Source organism: Gossypium hirsutum, chromosome D13, assembly GCF_007990345.1.
Source record: "Gossypium hirsutum isolate 1008001.06 chromosome D13, Gossypium_hirsutum_v2.1, whole genome shotgun sequence".
NCBI lineage: Eukaryota > Viridiplantae > Streptophyta > Magnoliopsida > Malvales > Malvaceae > Gossypium > Gossypium hirsutum.
Window position 1 is genome coordinate 55,929,104 of NC_053449.1, and position 17,885 is coordinate 55,946,988.

Consider the following 17,885-nt stretch of genomic DNA (forward strand, 5'->3'; position numbering starts at 1 on the left):
TCGAAATAGCAAAAATAATTCCACAATACTTATTATTTTATAATAAAAAAATTCAGTAATTGTTCAATTATTGATTTATTATAATTATTTTTATTGATTTATTATATATAAGAAAACAGGAATATAATTTTTCAACGTTATGAGAAGATAGAATGTATAAACAGATATATGTAAAAAAATGATACTATTATATTTTTCAATAATAATTAATAAATTACCAGTATTACAGAAAAGTATAATCATGTTATGAAATCTATTTTTTAAAAAAAGAAAAAAAGATTTTTCAGATTTTCTTAAAAAAGATTTATCCTAAATAAATATACATTTACAATGGATGGATTTAAAAAACGAAAGCAAACAACATAAGACAATGGCACAAATCAAATTACATTATTGAATTTATTTTATCATGAATTACATGACTAGAAGAAATGAAATTCCAGTGGGCAAACCCTACATAAAAAGGCTAAAACAATTTTTCCAAAGAGTTGAAGAATCCATCGAGTTATTCGGATCCTAGATGACCTCTGCCACCACATTCCAAGCACATTATATTACCACTTCCTCCGCAACCTGAACAGTAACAAATTCCATACTTTATTATTACAACATTTCAGCAGAGCATATAAACATTACAGCAAAACCGTGCTAAAAAAAGTTTGAACACATGGAACCGAAAGCTTAATCTAATTGATTCATATAACCACTTTTAAAAGGGGCATCTAACAAGTCTGGGATTCGAATCTAATGTATACAATGCCTACCCATAAAATTAGACTGTGATCTGCTTTGAAGCAGCAAAAAGAACACATTAGGACACATAGGGCCCGAAGCTTAGTTCAGTTGATACATGCTGTCACCTTTAAGAAGTCTGCATCTAACAAATGTGGGTTCAAATCCGGTGTGTAAATCCCTTCCCATATTCATTTCCTAAAAGAATAAAAATAAAAACTTAGGGCATATGTAACCCGAAGTTCTGTCCAGTTAATTCATGTATCACCTTTAAGAGGTGATATCTAACAGATTTTTGGGGTTCGAATCCAATATCATCAACCTCTTCTCTTATTCACAAACCGCAGCCTCCTTCGAAGCAAAAAATAAAAATCTAATGACTCATTATGTTTAAGGGTTTAGAATGCTCAGGTGGCCCTCAATGTGATAGCAACGACCAAGGGAGTTTTGACAAGCTATTGTGTTCTACAAGTGTCTATCATGACTGGACAAAAAGAGACAGCACAGAAACCTCAATCACAGTGTTAATAGATAGAGCAGTCCAGTCAATCCATGTGCATCAACTTTAATATGAATCGCACAGTTTGTTTTGCTAATGTAAATTATAATCCATTTCACCAAGAAGCACTGGGAGCCTTAAGGCAAGAAATGACCTACAGATACTCAATATAATTTGAAGTTTAGTTAATCTAGAAGCATCAATGCAAAACCCTAATTTTTCTTTTCTGCTTTCCCAAGGTATCCACTGGAGCAAGCCCAGTGATTAATCCTAATTTAATCACTTCATGAAGGAACCTTCACATGATAAAACAGTTTTTAAGGATTGTATTTAGAACTCCATCTGTTGTCATGCAGATTCGGGTTTTCGGATTGAGAATAGTTGCCTTTTATAGTAATGCAAAATAAGTACATGACAAATGTAGGACACTGACAGCATAAAAATCCTTAAAAAAAAAAATCATATAATCCTGGCTCTCTAGTATTGAAGAAGAATTAACTTTACCTAGGCAGCGGACTTTGACAATGATACCCTGGCTCTCTAGTATTGAGTCCACATATAATCCTGAACCAGAGCATGTGGTACAAAGGACAGCACCTTTGGCCTGACAATCAGTGCAACGGGGGTTATCTCCAACTAATTTTTCAGCCAACGATACCCCAACCGGTTCTTCAATTCGCTCCTCGGGGATAGGTTTGTCATAACAAAATAGTGATTCGAGACTGCTTCTTCGTCTGTGTGCATCTCCCACTGCCCTAGCCTCAGCCTGTAACATCAAAAGTCACCATTTCAGTCATACACATCATAGACAACTTATTTAGATGGCGAATCAGAATCACAATATTCAGACAACCCGACAGCACAATTATCTTAACAGTATCAGATATCAAAGCAACCACAAGAAAGCAACCTGATAATGATTTTCGATGAACATAACAAAAGCAACGCAATAAGAAAAACAAGATCAGCAAGTTTTCCTAACAATAAAGGATTAATTTGATTGGTTCTATTGCTACTTGCATTTTGCTATTCGTATTTGTAAAAAGCTTCTAGAATGCAAAAAAGTCTAAATAAAATTCAAAAGTTGATTAAAAATGAAAAATATAGTAAAATTTAGCACCATTTCTAACATAGTTCTATACAAAAAGTAAAAACATTAACTTCTTTATTGGATTTCTTAATTGTTTAAGCATATTGTTGGGGTTCGTATCCAATATGTCTTCTGTAATTTGGTGTTTACCTTTCTTACGCAGATTGAGCGTGAATGTGTGATACAGGTATGTATCCGACACGGTATTTTTTTCAAATTTTCAAAGTTTTTGCACGTATTTTGAATAATCATCGAAAGGGTCTTGTCTCTATAGGGACCTATGTCCGAATAAGCCTACATTTTTCATGTATTTAAAAAAATCTTTGAAAGGACCATATCCCTATAGGACTTATTTCTGAATATGGATGCGACATGGTGCCGGACATTGGTATTTCAAGAAAAATGAAGTAGACGAAACAACCGGACATAGAAAACAACAAATGCAACATCCAAATTGTAAACAAGTTTATATAATTTTTCAATGGCCAGCCGCTAGTTAGACCAAAATTGCCATAGCATGTATGTTTCTAAAGGTTAATGAAGATTAAATGAGAGCACTATTATACTTCTTAAAGCTTTTCTTAATGCATAAAAATGGAGAAATTTAAAGTTCAACATCTTAGAAGTAGAAGTCTAAATAAAATCAAAACAAACCACACAAGGAAAAAGTATAAATTGAAAAGAAATTCCCATACAATAGCATTTTTGAGCAGGAAATATTCACTGTGATTCAATTAGCAAAAAAATGACATAAACTAATATTAACAAAAAAAAAAAAAGGTTCCCTTTTCATTCTACAGTTCTTCAACTAAGAAAATTTAGTGAACGCATCACAGTTTAATATGAATATACATAAAATTTATGAAAGAAAAAGTGTGAAAGGAAAGAAATGGAACTAAACTAACCCCATGAGAAGAAGATGATGATGAACCAGAGCCATTGGAACAAACAGCGCAGATTTTAGAGGTCGGGTAGGATCCATTGGATCCGAAACCATAAGAAATTTTGTTAATTTTTTTCAATTTTGGTGTTGAATTTGTGGGAAATATTAGCGGAGACGAAATGTTCAGAGCTAACTCCATTGTATCCCAAGCTTTAAACAACTAATAATAATTTGAAAAAAAAAATGCGAACTGAGTTTCTTTGATGAAAACTTGGGAATTGGAGAAATGGGATTTTGAAGTAAATTAGAAATTTTTAAAGAGAGCTTCGATGAAATCGAAGAATTGATTTGTTGTTTGGGTGCCTCTCGTTGTTAACGATGATGTTTGGTTTGGTGGAAAAAAAGGAAGTTGGATTATTCCGCTCTTTCTAAATGGGTCGGGTATCGGGTTGGGTAAAAACAATTGGAAAGAAAAAAGGAGAGAATTATTTGTTAAGTAAAAATTAGATTAATGATTCTTAATTTTTTTATATACATATTTTAGTTTGAAAATTTTGAAAATTGTTTTTTAGAGTAGAAAATTAATTTTTAGTCCCACCATAATATTCAGGGTATGAATATTTTATTATTGAGTGAATATTGATTAAAATTAATGTAAATTTAATGTATTTAAAATTTTAATAATCATTAGAAGTAAATCACTACATCATGTACTTTTTATATCTATAGTTCTCCTATTTCTTGTTCTTTTTTCTTTTTATTATTTATTTCATAACACTTTATCAATATCATGTTTGATTTTTTTTTCACAATACTCGATTTTTTTCACATTTTCTGCCTATGTGTTTTTAACCCTTTCTTATTTCATCCTTATTTTTAACTCTTTATTTATTTTTTTAATAACCCACCCGAGCAAAAGAAATATATACTTAGGCTCAAAAACCATATAAATGAAAGTAAGATCATGATTGGAATTGAACCAATGCCTTAACAGATTAAGGCTTTATTTAACTGTGCTTTTGAAGAGCAGACTTTAAAGTTGTGCTAAACAAACACTTTTTGTTTGAAAATTTTGGCTTTTGAAAAATACTTTTGCTCATATAAAAAGTTAAACTTTTTAGTTTTTCTTTAGCTAAAAACACTTTTGAAAACTAATTTACTTTTTTCATCCTTCCATTTTTCTTCTCCTCAAAACACACCATACTTCCATTTTCTCTTTCAAAGCTGAAGTTTTCTGGTTCTTCTCTCTTATATTTTATTTTCTTTGCTTCCTCCATTTTCTTCAAGGTTTTTGCTGCTCTCTCTCTCTCTTTCTTTCTACTCCCATAATCTCATCTTCTCATTTCAACTCCTCATTTATTTTTATTTTTTTGCTTTTTCCCCATTTCAGGTTAAGCCTTTTTTTTTTCTGTTACTACTGAGTTTGGTTGGTCTCCATTTTTAGGTTAACTTTCTCGTTTCACCTTTGATTTTCTTTGATCTCGATTGGTGGTTCGGAATTAAATTGTATATTTTTATGATAGTAAAAATACAATCTCACTATTTTAATAGTCTATATCTTTATAAATTTTAAAAGATTAAATCAAAATTTTATCATTTTGGGGGCCAAAAATACAATTTTACCATTATTAATTTAAAATCTTATAAATTATAAAGGACCTAAAAACGATTTTCCTGCTATATTAATGTATAAGATTTATACAAATTATACCATCCATCACCACTTTTTGGAATATCATTAGATACGAATATGTTAGGAATTGCATCATTACCTTTCCTCCCTTTAATTAGATGTTCATAGTCATATTCATAGTCATAGTCATACTCATGCTCATACAATGTTTGATAAATGATAAAACTAACATATTTTAGTCCCGTTCTTAATGCGTTTTTGGATGATTATTGATGCAAATTAGTGAATTTGATGCTCCTAATCCTTTGAATTCATATTTCTATACTTAGGTGAGCATTTGGAAGCTAAAGGAGCGAAAAGCTAGCGAAAATCGGACAAAAAGAGCATATTTCAGGAGCTACGCGGGTTGGACACACGGCCATGTGCCAGACCGTGTCGATTTAGCAACTTGCTTCCCAAACACGCGGAAAAACACAATTTTTAAGCTTTTTGGGCATTCTAAAGTCTATAAATACCAATTAGAAGAAGAGATATGGGGCCATCAGGGAATATTAAATAAAACAACTCGAAGAACACCATTGGAGCCAACTTTGAAGCAAATTTCCATCAAGATCGAAGACTTCCTTTTTAATTTATTTTGAAGTTTTTATGAGTTTCTTTGTTTCTTGTGATTTTTCTGATTTTGAGATGTTTTTATTCAAAATTATGAACTAATACCTTAGATAACTGGGGAAGATGAATCCTATAATGAATTCTATTATTTGATTTCTGTTTTACACAATAAATATTTGATTCTTATTCTCAGTTATGTGTGCTAATTTCTTGTTCTAATATTTTCGGGATATTAATTTATGTTTAATGTGCTAAAATCAGAGGAGCAAAAGCCTCTTTTTAAGAGTAGATCTAGCATAATTGAGTGGAGTTGCATGCAATCCTAGAAATAGGACGACATAAATCTACCGGATTAGAGTAAAATCTAATAAGGGAATCCATAAATCGAGTTAATGCGATAATATGTGTTTTAATTAGAAAGAAATTTCAATTAATCAACCTAGAGTTAGTTGCTCTTACTCTCGAAAGAGATATTAGCTTAATTTAGGGATTTCTACGAATCAAGTTACCAAGTGAATAAATCATTTAATTCGGTGTCATAATAATAGATGAAGTCTAGGTGGATTCTTTCTTGGATTGTCTCTCTCATTGATTATTATTCAATTATTTTCCTATTTATTCTCTATTGAGTTCTTAGTTAAATTAATTTAGAAATTTTAGTTTAAAACTTATCACTCCAATTTGTTAGCTAAATAATAAGAAAAATGCAATTACTAATATTTTTAATTCTCGTGGATACGATATCTTTACTCATCATAGCTATACTATTTATAGATAGGTACACTTGCCTTTGTCGTATTTTTAGTTAGTTTTCTGACTATCAATATTATCGCTCCACTAGTCTTTTTTTTTTTAGATTTCTAAAATAAATGCCCCAAGAAATATATAAAAAGTTGTTTAATCGCATTTGATCAGATTTATTTTTCGAGGTCATAAACGCAATATGTGGCGAGCAAGGTCACTTTTGGTAACATTTTCTCGATGAAGAGGAGCCTTAGCAGTAGATTGAGAAGGATTCGGGCCTCCCTTGATCAAAGGGAATCATCTTAACTAAGGCAGTTGGAAATTCAGATCAGATCGGAATTAGAAGTAATTTTGGACTGGGAAGAAGAGTCCCTCTAGTGGCAGAAAGCACGGTGTGAGTGGCTTGCATTTGGGGCCAGAATACTAAATACTTTCATAACCAAACCTTAGGGAGAAAGAGGAATTTTATTGGTGGACTTAAGATTGATCATGGTGAATAGTGTTATAACAGTGAAATTTTGAAAGCTGAGGCAGTAAAGTTATTTGTGCAGCTAAACTCCTTGGAGGTTTTGTTCTCAGGAGAGTTCCCTTTGTACAACAGCTTCCCTATTTTGGGAGATGAAGACGTTCTGGCCTTGGACAACAGTGTTTCGGAGGTGGTGACTGGTGAGAAAAGCCTTGTTCAGCATGGCGCCCTTAAAGGACCCAAGTATTGATGGGTTTCAAGCTCGTTTCTTTCAATCCCAATGGTTACTTGTGAAGGATCAAATTTGTCAGTTGGTTCAGATGTGCTTTGAGGGTGGCCCGATTCCTCCTGAATTAAATCGAACTCTTATCGTGTTGATTCCTAAAGTGGAAGGATCTCAACTTCTATATTAATTTAGGCTGATAAGATTGATTATATCAAAATTTATTGGTTAGAGTCAAAGCCAATTTTATTAGAGGTCGGAGTATTTTTAATAATATTATAGTGGTGCAAGAAGTTATTCATACTATGTGTTTGCATAAAGGAAGAATATCAACGATGGTTATCAAAGTTGATTTCGAAAAGCGTATGATAGAATCCGTTCTATGAGATAAACTCGTCTCTCGACTAAAATTATCTGCTTGATCATGAACTGTGTCTCTTTTTAACCATGCAGCTTCTATGGAACGGTGAACTTACAAAAGAGTTCAAGCAGCAGCGTTGTGTTAGATAAGAAGATCCATTCTCACCGTATCTATTTGTGCTTGGTATGGACAGGCTTGGACACTTAAATCTCTCAAGCAGTAGAAAGGGGAGAATGGGTTCCAATTCAACTTTTTAGACGAGGATCGACAATCTCTCATCTCTTTTTTTGCCGACAATCTTATTCTTTTTTGTAGAGGGGATATGGAACAAGCATTAACAGTTAAAAGAATTGTGGATTTTTTTGTCTTTTTTCCAGCCATTGGGTTAGTGTTGCAAAAACGCAAGTATGTTTCTCTGATAATATGGGTTCTAATCTAGCTGCAGAGATATGTGGTACGCTGGGATTTCGACAGGTTGATGACTTGGGAAGGTATCTCGGAATGCCGCTTTTTCACAAAAGAGTTTCGTTGGGTACTTTTCAATTCATCATTGACAAAGTTAAGAGCAAACTCAATGGTTGGGAGGCGTGTTCCTTATCCTAGCTGGAAGAGTCACTCTTGCAAAGTCAGTACTCCTTGCCATTCCGAGCCATTTCATGCAAACGACGCTTCTTCCTGTGAGTGTGTGTAATGAAATCGAAAAGCTGGTTCGTTGTTTCATGTGGGGGAATACTAATGGTAGCAGGAAATCTGCCCTAGTGAGTTGGGATAAATGTTGTATGTCTTTTGCTAATGGAGGGCTTGGATTAAGGAGGGTAGGAGACCAGAATAAAGCCTTTATTCTAAAGGTGGCATTTAGTATTATCTCCAATAAGGATGCGTTTTGGGTGAAGGTTCTTTGTAATAAATATGGGGTGATTAGTAGATGGCCGGCTTCAATTGCTCGTTCCTTTGGAGGGCATTGTCTAATATCTGGTTTGATGTCCTTAATGGTGTTTATTGGACTGTTGGGAATGGGAGAACAATAAGTTTTTGGACAGATCCTTGGATCCCGGATTTAAGACCGCTTCGGCATAATAGCTATGTAACTCCAGTAGAGGGTTTTTGATATGTCGTTTTGAGACGTGGTTAACGAGGAAGGTGGTTGGAGTTGGGACATCTTTGCTCGTAACTTGCCTGCTAATGTATTATCAAGAATTGCAGCCATAAGACCACCATCGGACGAGGCAGGCATAGACAGATTAGCGTGGCGATGGTCATCCGGGGGTGGTTGCTAAGACGCATGAGCAGTTAGCAAAACAAAGCTGGAATCATAAGGATCCAAAGCGGGCTTTAATATGGAGGGGTTCCTTTCTCAGCGTATTAAGCAGTTCCTTTGGTTGTTAGCCAATGACAAATTACAGACAAATGCGGTCCGCCATCATTGGGGAATGACGATGGATGAGTTTTGCACAATTTGTGGCCAAACAAGGGAATCCAACCTTCGTGCCGTGCGGGATTGTTGGGCAGCGGTTGCATTATGGAAAAGCCTTGTTCCATCACAGTCTCAAAACTGGTTTTTCACTCTTTCACTGGATGAGTGGTTACAAGAAAACCTTACAAATTCAAGAGGTACTTTCTTGTTGAGGAAGCGGAATGGGGAGTCCTTTTTGCCATGTGTTGTTGGAATCTGTGAAAAAATAGGAGTTCATTTATTTTCTATTCAAACAATGTGGGAGCTATGGCTTTGAAAAGTGAGTGTCTCGTTTGGGCTAAACATATGATTGATTCGAAGGTGAAGTTGAGGAATGATGAAGCCAGTAATCAGACTGTTATTCGATGGGAAAGGCCACGAAGAGGGTGGGTCAAACTTAATGCGGATGGGTTGTGTCGGTTGAAAGGGAGGAAGCAACTGCTGGGGGATTGATACGGGACCGACAAATAGGATTTTGTTCTGCTCTGCAAGCTGAAGCCCGGGTGTTAATTGAAGGACTTGAATTAGCTTGATCGATGGGATGTAAGAGCGTCAAAGCAGAAAGTGTTAACCTATCTTTGGTAAATTTGTTGTAGAGGAAGATGCGCTACTGCTCCATCTCAGGCGACTTTGTTCTAGGCCTTGGACAGTGGTTGTTAACCATGTTGGCCGAGCTGTGAGTGCATCAGCTGATGCAATGACCAAGATGTTCGTACATGATCAGCAAGCTGCGATGATTACTAAATCTTAATCATCGAACTTTTCATAAAAGATAATATCCAATAGATAGATGGGTATAATTTGGATTGTAGCATCTCAAATCTCATGTTCTATTCTCAACGTGCGACGTCTTTATCATATATATTGAAAAGCTATTGCAATTACAAGAATATCTTAATTATTAGTATTGCTTTCTTAATCATTAAGTCATTGTTCAGTAGGAGTGAAAATAAAAATGAAAAATTGATAGGTTTTTATTATAACAATATTTAAAAGATATTATATATTATATTTTTGTATTATTAAACATTTTCAAAACATTTTTAAAGACTTTGAATATATTCAAAAATATTTTTTATATATTTTTAAATTTATTTAAATAGTTTTTAAGGTGTTTAAAATATTTTTGGGGCACTTTGGTAATTAAATCCCGAGACATAAGACTATATGTCTCGAGAAAGTTTTAATGCAAAAATCTACTTTAGGAGTTGCATGTCTAGAGACATTGGCCTGCATGTTTTGAGACATAGCCTGCCAATGACTATATAACAATTATTTTTCAGCCCTGTCTCAAGACATCTTGGCAAGTCTCAAGACTTGGGTTGTAGAGATAATTTTTAAGCTCGAGTTTATAACTCCAATGACTAAAATTCATCCCTATCAGTCATGTTAAATATTCAAACTTAAATTTAGCTCATATTATAAGTGGGTCTAAATTTTTGCCAAGTCCATTTTTTAGAACATATTCTTTTTACCCTAGATCCTTTCAAATTTTAGGTAGGTTTTTGAACTTAAATGATTGACGCAAACCATAAATAAAAGCTACCATGTATTAACTTAGATCATGATGTTTTTTCCATTAAAATTATAATTGTTTATGATACGATGACTTGAAGATGCATATCAATAGGGAGAGTATGCTTATTTAGTTTTTGATGTATGAGATTGAGTGATTCATTTGGTGCAAGGTGTTGTCTAAAATGTATGGAGTAGGAAAGAACATAAGCGGATTAAAATCACTTAATTGATGAATTTAGTTGTACGATCTATTTATTTTGATTATTTCAATCGATTATCGGTATTTTAATTTTACGATCGAATTAGCTGATTCGATCAAATTAATTTTTAATTATTTTAAATATATATATTCTATAATACATCTTAAATAAGTCAATTAATTGACTTAATGATTATTTTAGACTATATTAAAAAACCAACCACAAAGCCATTTGCTCAGCCCTACAAAGGAGGAGATGTTAGAACAGCTCTATCCAAACTGATTATTGCAACAACTAGTTTGACATTGCTTTACGATAGAAACTATGTGTATGTGTTGGTGTTTTATTTTGAAATAAAATTTTAGAAACGAGCCCTCGTGATATTTTATTATATTTAGTATGTATAGTTAATTTTAATTACATCATTTGAATCGGGAATTTCTTCATCGAATTAATGTTTAGTCCGATATTTTTAGAAGTTACTTTTAAATTTATTTATTTTTATAAAAAAATACAATCAATTAATTAATAAGAAAGGAATTAATTGTAAACAAATGCATCAAGTATCTTAACTTTAGATTCCCTTTATTTTGTTAATAAAAAAAGTTGGTTCAACAAGTATCTTGACTTTAGATTTTTATTCACATTTTCCCTATAGACAACGACCGAAATATTAAGCTATTTAAGTAAAAGGATTTTTACATTATAAAACATAATAGGACACTTTTAAGTAAAATAAAATCCTTGCCTGAAAAGATGCGTCATGTCCAAGATTTGAGAATTTTCAAATAAAATATATTAATACGAAATCTTAACAAAATAAAATAATACATAAATAAAACTTTAAAAGACGGTAGTTTTCAGAAACTTGACATTGTCAACTTGTCATTAGTAACCCCAATCAATTGTATTATTGTTTATTGTTAGCATTTTCTGGACCAGTGGAAGCTTCATTGTTTTATATGTTGTTACAATTATAGTACCTAACCATAATTCACATCAATGTCCTATCTCATTTTCGGTGTGTCAATGAAGGTGGAGAAAGAGGAGAGGAGTTTGATATTGAGGAGAGTAGGTTCACCTACACCAGGATTGAGAGTCGGAAAAGTAAAGAAAATGGAGAGGATTTAACCTCTTAGGATTTGTTGGAAGGAAAGAAGAGAGCCCCGTCTATATTGTGCTTTGCGGGTATTTATAGGCAAGTGAAGGTTCCCAGATGATCCCCTTTTCAAGAAAGTGCACATGTTAATAGTGGATGGCTTAACAGTGGATTCGACTAGCTGGTTAAGGACGGACAATCGCTCTCATTGGGGGGAGGGGGTATGATGCACGCGGGTAGTCGATCATTGAGTGACCATCTAGACTTGATTGGTTCTCGTGTTGCCATATGTCCTAATCGGGGAAGTGTATATCCATAAATTACATTAATACCCTTTGTATATTGTCGTCAATGATTTTAACAAGCAAAGCAAAATGGAAGCAAATATTGGCTCACTAGTTATCTAATGTTTAACTAATATTAAAAGGTATTACGAGGTCAGATCGTAATATGAAAAGACAAGTTATATTAGTAGATGAAACTAAAAATGTCCATAGTCTAATTGGAAATTAACAAACCGATTGAAAGATTAAAATGTCGTCTATCAAGTCTAACTGGAGAGATTTTTTTTCTTGAGCACTGGAGTGGATGACTCCTAGAAGATAGAGACATAGATGTGACTGACTGAACTGACAGTACATTGGATAAGATCCAAGTAGAATAGATCTTGAATCTATTAATGAATTATTCATTTGTGACGTTCATAGTGTGACGTACCTTAATCCTGAGTGGATGATGGACTATGTATGTGTGACTCATATACTTTGATGTAAGTAAAAGCCTGAGTTCAAATAGATAAGGAATCGAAAGCTGGTGCATTGGATATACGACTTCTGCAGCATGTAACGTCATTCAAAATAGTGGAATTCATAGCCCAAGAAATGGGTAAATTATAACACCTCATATTCGACCCAATCGTTGGATTCGGACTACAGGGTGCTACACTTCATAATCGAAAATTTACTAACACATTCTTTAATGTAAATCTCGACATTCTAACTTAATGTAGTTATTAAAATACAATTACCTAATCGATCATGCCATATGAATTTATTTTAATTATGCAACTTTAACCTAAGTTATAAAATATTTTACAAAGTAGTTTAAACATGCCGAATATTGCTTAGTTTGGAAATAATATTCTTATTAAAACTAGTTATAAATAAGACTCGGACCTTGAGACTCTACCTCTAGGTCGTCCCGTTGTATGCATATTACGACTAGGAAGCACAACTGCTAGGTCACATTGGATTCTGGTCTGGTCCCTCTATGAACTATTGAATTCTCTTATTACCTGCAATACATAATGTCACAAATGTAAGTTCAAATGAACTTAGTGATTTATCCATACCTCGTATTAACAGCATGCAAATAAACTGGCACTTTATGGTTTTAAATTAAATACTGACAATCTACACTAGGATGGTTCACCAATCTCACTAGCATGGTATTTACGTCGCACAATCTGGCTCTTTTGTACTTGGTATATCATCCTCAAAGACACCATGGCTTAAATACTTACACAACCTTGCACATAAAGAGCTTTCATTGACGAGACTTCACAAATGTAATATAAGAATTCAAATAAATGTTTGAACGCTTGGCGAATTATCCCTACGTATTCTATCTTCATTAGTTGTCTTGGCAGACCCATATGCAACTATTTTTTTGAGAAGAAATCTTTACGAATTCTTACTTGCAGACGTCTGAAAGAAAACCATGATGCATCTTGAACTAATATATATACAAGAATCCAAATAAGACAATCTTGGTGTATAGACCTTGTTGTAGATTGTTATTAGTGGCTTGCCCTAATGGACTCAAATTCGTCTCATGATCCTCACAGATTCCTGTTTCAGACTCAAATCTACGAATTTATGCTTTACGAGACATACTGGCGGATTCATAAGGAAAACCCCCATTTCGGATTAATAAAAAAATCAACTCATGAAATCCAACTAACAAATTTGGCAGATCATCATCAAATATCCCATTCATAGCGGTCCACTTTTATCAATGAATAACATGTAGGTGGATACTTAATAACGAATTCCCTAATGTGGAATCAAACACGTAAGATAGTCCTGACGGACTGTCATATCTTGCACATGCGAACTTGTATAAATAGATAGCTCATTCTTGGTGAACGTATCAATTAAATTGTGCGGACTTTCATATCTTTCATAACTTTCATAACTTTCATATACCATGACCATGGACTTGCTTATACATTTTATCCCTAGTTGCATATTACCAAGTTGTTCCTCTGCTAGCTCTTTGAAACCATAAATGAATTGTATATAAAATCAAATGAAAATAAATTGATGGAAATGATAAAGTTAGTGAAATAGGTCACATTCGAAAATGAATGTGTTTTTTTTCCAAGCATAGAAATGACTTAAAAATTAATTTAAGTTTTTCAAATTTTTATTTAAATTAAATAATTGAAATTCAAAAATAGTATTAAATTAATTAGTCATTGTGAATCCGTTGAATATAGAAATTAAATATATTTTTGCATAGATTCTTTTAAGATAAGCTTGTCATGATTTTAACGAAATTAGAATTAGGTTGAGAAAATTATTTAATTGATAAATTAATTTAAAAATTTTCTAAATTAATTTAGTAAATAATATTTATTTTGGGAAATAGAAAAACCTGTATTGGTTGGATTAAATTATAATGTGTTTGGTTAAAAGTCCAAAAATCACTTATAACTCGATCCAATACAGGAGAGGCCCAAAACCTCTCATATACATATGAGGGGCAGCAACCCTAGTATATTTAACTAAGATATGTCACCCCCTTCTTCTAGATAAAATAGGAAACTAGTTTTTATATCAAATAAGTATTATTTGACACTGGTAGGGCTAAAACTACACAACTTGAGATATTGTTGTTCTATCCGAAAATAGTGAAAAATTTGTTTCCTAAGCATAAATTATATTTTCTGGGAATAACAATTCTACTGATTTCTATTTAGAGAGAATTACTTTCCTTTTAAAAGCAATAGATTGTTTCTGGTTCTGTGTTTGATTCATGAATGTTTGAGTCCACACTCGAAGCGATTCATTGTACAAGAATAGTGGAAAAGATAATTCAGTTGAAAGCTGCAAATGTTTAGGATCCATCTTGCTCAAAACACAAATACTTTTTGAGAAAAGTTTATTGTTATAAAATCACAAATTGGGTCAGTTTTCAAATTTTTAATTTTATGTTGTGACAGAAAACCGTTTTTAAATCAGATTTTTTCCAACATCCCTAGTGAGAAGTAGCTTAGAAAGTGGCCTACATCGAAACCATATGCAAGCTGCTTCCACAGATGGTAGTTACTATAAAAAAGGTAGCAAGTGGCAATTTGGAATGGTTCATTCTTACAGGGCGGAAAGTCTTTAATGATGGAAATGAGAGGAGAGAGTATGGAGAAATGCTTTCGATGATTGAATGGTGAAAAGAGGAAGAAATCCCTAAAACTTTGCTTTGTAGTTTGGCGAATGGTATAGTTTGACTTTGCTTTGTAATTCGTGCCTACTCATTTTTTAATAATGCATTGACGGATGGTACTTTTATTTGTGGTTAACCTATATAAATTTTACTTTGTGATTTAGCGAGTGGTAGGCCTATCGAGTTGACAATTCGAGAATGTATAATGTATATTCGAGTGGTGTAGTTGTTGATTGAATGATCTAGAGTTATGTAGTGGAGATTTGTTGTATACATACCAAAGATACAACTATTGGAAGTGTAAAATGTAAGAGGTTTAAGCCATCTGTTGGCAATATAAAATGTAAGAGGTGTGCAAATTTTTTACTGGCGATATCAAACGTAAAATGTACGAACTATATGTTGGTGATTTAAAATGTACAAAGTATTTGTTGAAATATGAGCGGGAGGACTATCCATCTTATAAATAATTGTAGCGAATATAACTTTGGCCTTAGCCTTTGACAAGTAAAACTTGAATAAGTGTTAAGTGTGTGCGTGCTATAGTTATAAAATTTATTTGTTAACCCAATTTGGAGGTCGATCGCTGCTCTCGCACACAAATGGAGGTTTACATAAGGTATCATATGTCAATCGCACTACCATTGGCTCTCGCAGACTGAAATTATGTAGAGAGTAACGAATGTCCTGCTCCTGCACATAGGGGAAGGCTTACAAGGGTCCTAATCCCACATACAAAAATGAAAAGAAAGGAAAATGAAAAGGAAAATGGGGGCCTTAATGAAAATGAAAATAGAAAACGAAAATCAAGAGAATAATTGTACATAAAAGAGGAGAAATATGGGTTTTTATGGAGGTTTGTGTTATTTTTTAACCATTATACATAAATAAAATATTAAAAGAAAACATCGAAAAAGTCTGATAAAGCTGAAGTTTTTTGGGTAGGACAAAATGGTTTGTTTATAATGAGAAGAATAATAATGGTGGTGTTGATAGCCGCCATTGAAAAGGGAGTTTTGAGTTATTTAATTTATTGGAGATTTGAGAAATGTTTTACCTTTTTATTGTTGTCGAAAGGTGGTAAAAAGATGTACTTAGTGCTTGGTCCACGCTCACCTTACCAAGGCAGAAAAAGAGGAGAGAGGTTGGTGCTGAGGAGAATCAATTGACCCACGTCGGGACCGAGAGCTAGAAAAGTAAAGAAAATGGAGAATACTTAACCTCTTAGGATTTGTTGGGAGGAAAGGAGAGAGCCCCTTCTATGTTGTGCCTTAGGGGTATTTATAAACAAATGAGGGTTCCCGAATGCTCCCCTTTTGAGGAGAGTGCACCTGTTAATAACAAATATCTTAACATGATTCAAATCGGGTGATTAAGGATAGATGACCTCTTTTGTCGAAGGGGTACGATGCACATGAGTAGTCAGTCATTGAGTGACCATCTAGACCTAGTTGGTTCTTGTGTTGCCACATGTCCTAATTGGGGTAGGGGTATAACACAGTGTTTTCAATTTTTTATAGTTTGTAAGATAAGATCATATTTCTGTCACATTATATAAAAAAATGAAAATATTTATATTTGGTAGTAGTACTCATTTTTAGTATGTGTTTGATGTAAAAAATTTAATTTTTTTATATTACGTAAATCAAAGCTTAATATTGCATAACTAATTAGTATAGAATTTTCAAAATAATATGGCTTTATAAAGATATAGGATTCTTGATATAAGACTCAACAAGGGAAAAATTAAGGAGAGGAAAATAATGGTGGAAGGGGGATCCATTTCACCTAAACAGGTGGGGAGCCGAAGAATGATAAGAGAAGGAAGATGGTTGATGTGAAGGCTAAGAGTAATTGTTAAAGGTTGCTAATAGGGGAAGATCCCTTTCTCATCGTCTTGGAAGGTATTTATAAGATATCCCCTTGATAGTGATGAAGTGGTAGGATGGTTACTATCATGGAGTACATGAGGGACGTGCATGGTGGGCTCTATTCTGTTATTCCTTTTGAAGGCATATGAGGTTGTTATGCTCAAGTGGGTTTCAATATTCCCTAAAGAGAGTTTTCACAATAAGAAACGAATGGCTAGACTAAGCAGATAGCTTGATAAAATGGGACACTCCTCTATTAACAGGTGGTCTCCCGATAAGTGATTAGTCTAAAAAACTAAACAACTGAGGATAGTCTGGTGAATAAGAGATAAATAACCGTATTCAAGCATCCACCTGATGCCTTTTGAAAGTGCTACATGACTAACTTAAATGGAAGTAAAAAAAAATGATATGGGATTAGAGTGATAAAACAAAAATTAGGATAAATGTAATGTTGAAAGGAATATACTAGGGAATCTTTAATGTTGCCAAACCCCACCTCTCCTATCCTATACTTAATCTATAATAATGATTCTTGGCTTCTTCTACAATTGCCTTCACAAAATGAAGCTGACATTTGCGGTTGTCCTTCATTTACTTTTGTCTTCTTCCTATGATATAAATGCAAGTAGAATATAAATTATACATATATTTATAATTCCTCAATTATTTGGATTAGATTGAAAAACAATTGACACTTTGATTTGATTGTGAATGAAGTTCTAGTTTAATGATACTATTGAGTTAAATATTAAATTTATAATAATTAACTTGGGTGTGAATAAATTTTTGACTTAAATTGAAAATTTAAAATTTTAAGTTCGAGTCTTATTTATGTGTATATATCATGTATAAATTTTATTTAGATTTATTTTGATTTAATTTTCATACTATATAAACGTTATTTTTGATTAGATTTGGATATATTCTAATTATCAATTTAATCATGCATTATTTGGATATATTTTGATTATCAATTTAATCATGCATTATAACGATGGATTAGGATTATAGTTATTAAAAGATATTATTATATTTTATAAAATTTGAATAGATT

General features: G+C 33.0%; 1 protein-coding gene across 1 annotated transcript; it reads right to left on the bottom strand.

The window, feature by feature from the left end:
• Positions 1 to 339: 339 nt before the first annotated feature.
• Positions 340 to 3,642, bottom strand: LOC107937431 (protein PHOTOSYSTEM I ASSEMBLY 2, chloroplastic). Its single transcript, XM_016870308.2, has 3 exons — positions 3,227 to 3,642; positions 1,736 to 1,997; positions 340 to 573 (listed from the first exon to the last, which is right to left on the bottom strand). Exons 1-3 carry the CDS (start codon positions 3,401 to 3,403, stop codon positions 506 to 508), a joined length of 507 nt encoding a protein of 168 aa, XP_016725797.1. The 5' UTR covers positions 3,404 to 3,642; the 3' UTR covers positions 340 to 505.
• Positions 3,643 to 17,885: the final 14,243 nt, after the last annotated feature.

Coding starts and splice junctions, on each gene's coding strand:
- LOC107937431 (XM_016870308.2), bottom strand. CDS start 3,403: ATGGAGTTAGCTCTGAACATTTCGTCTCCGCTAATATTTCCCACAAAT. Junction 1,998..3,226: donor CATCATCTTCTTCTCATGGG/GTTAGTTTAGTT, acceptor TTGATGTTACAG/GCTGAGGCTAGGGCAGTGGG. Junction 574..1,735: donor TGTCAAAGTCCGCTGCCTAG/GTAAAGTTAATT, acceptor GTTACTGTTCAG/GTTGCGGAGGAAGTGGTAAT.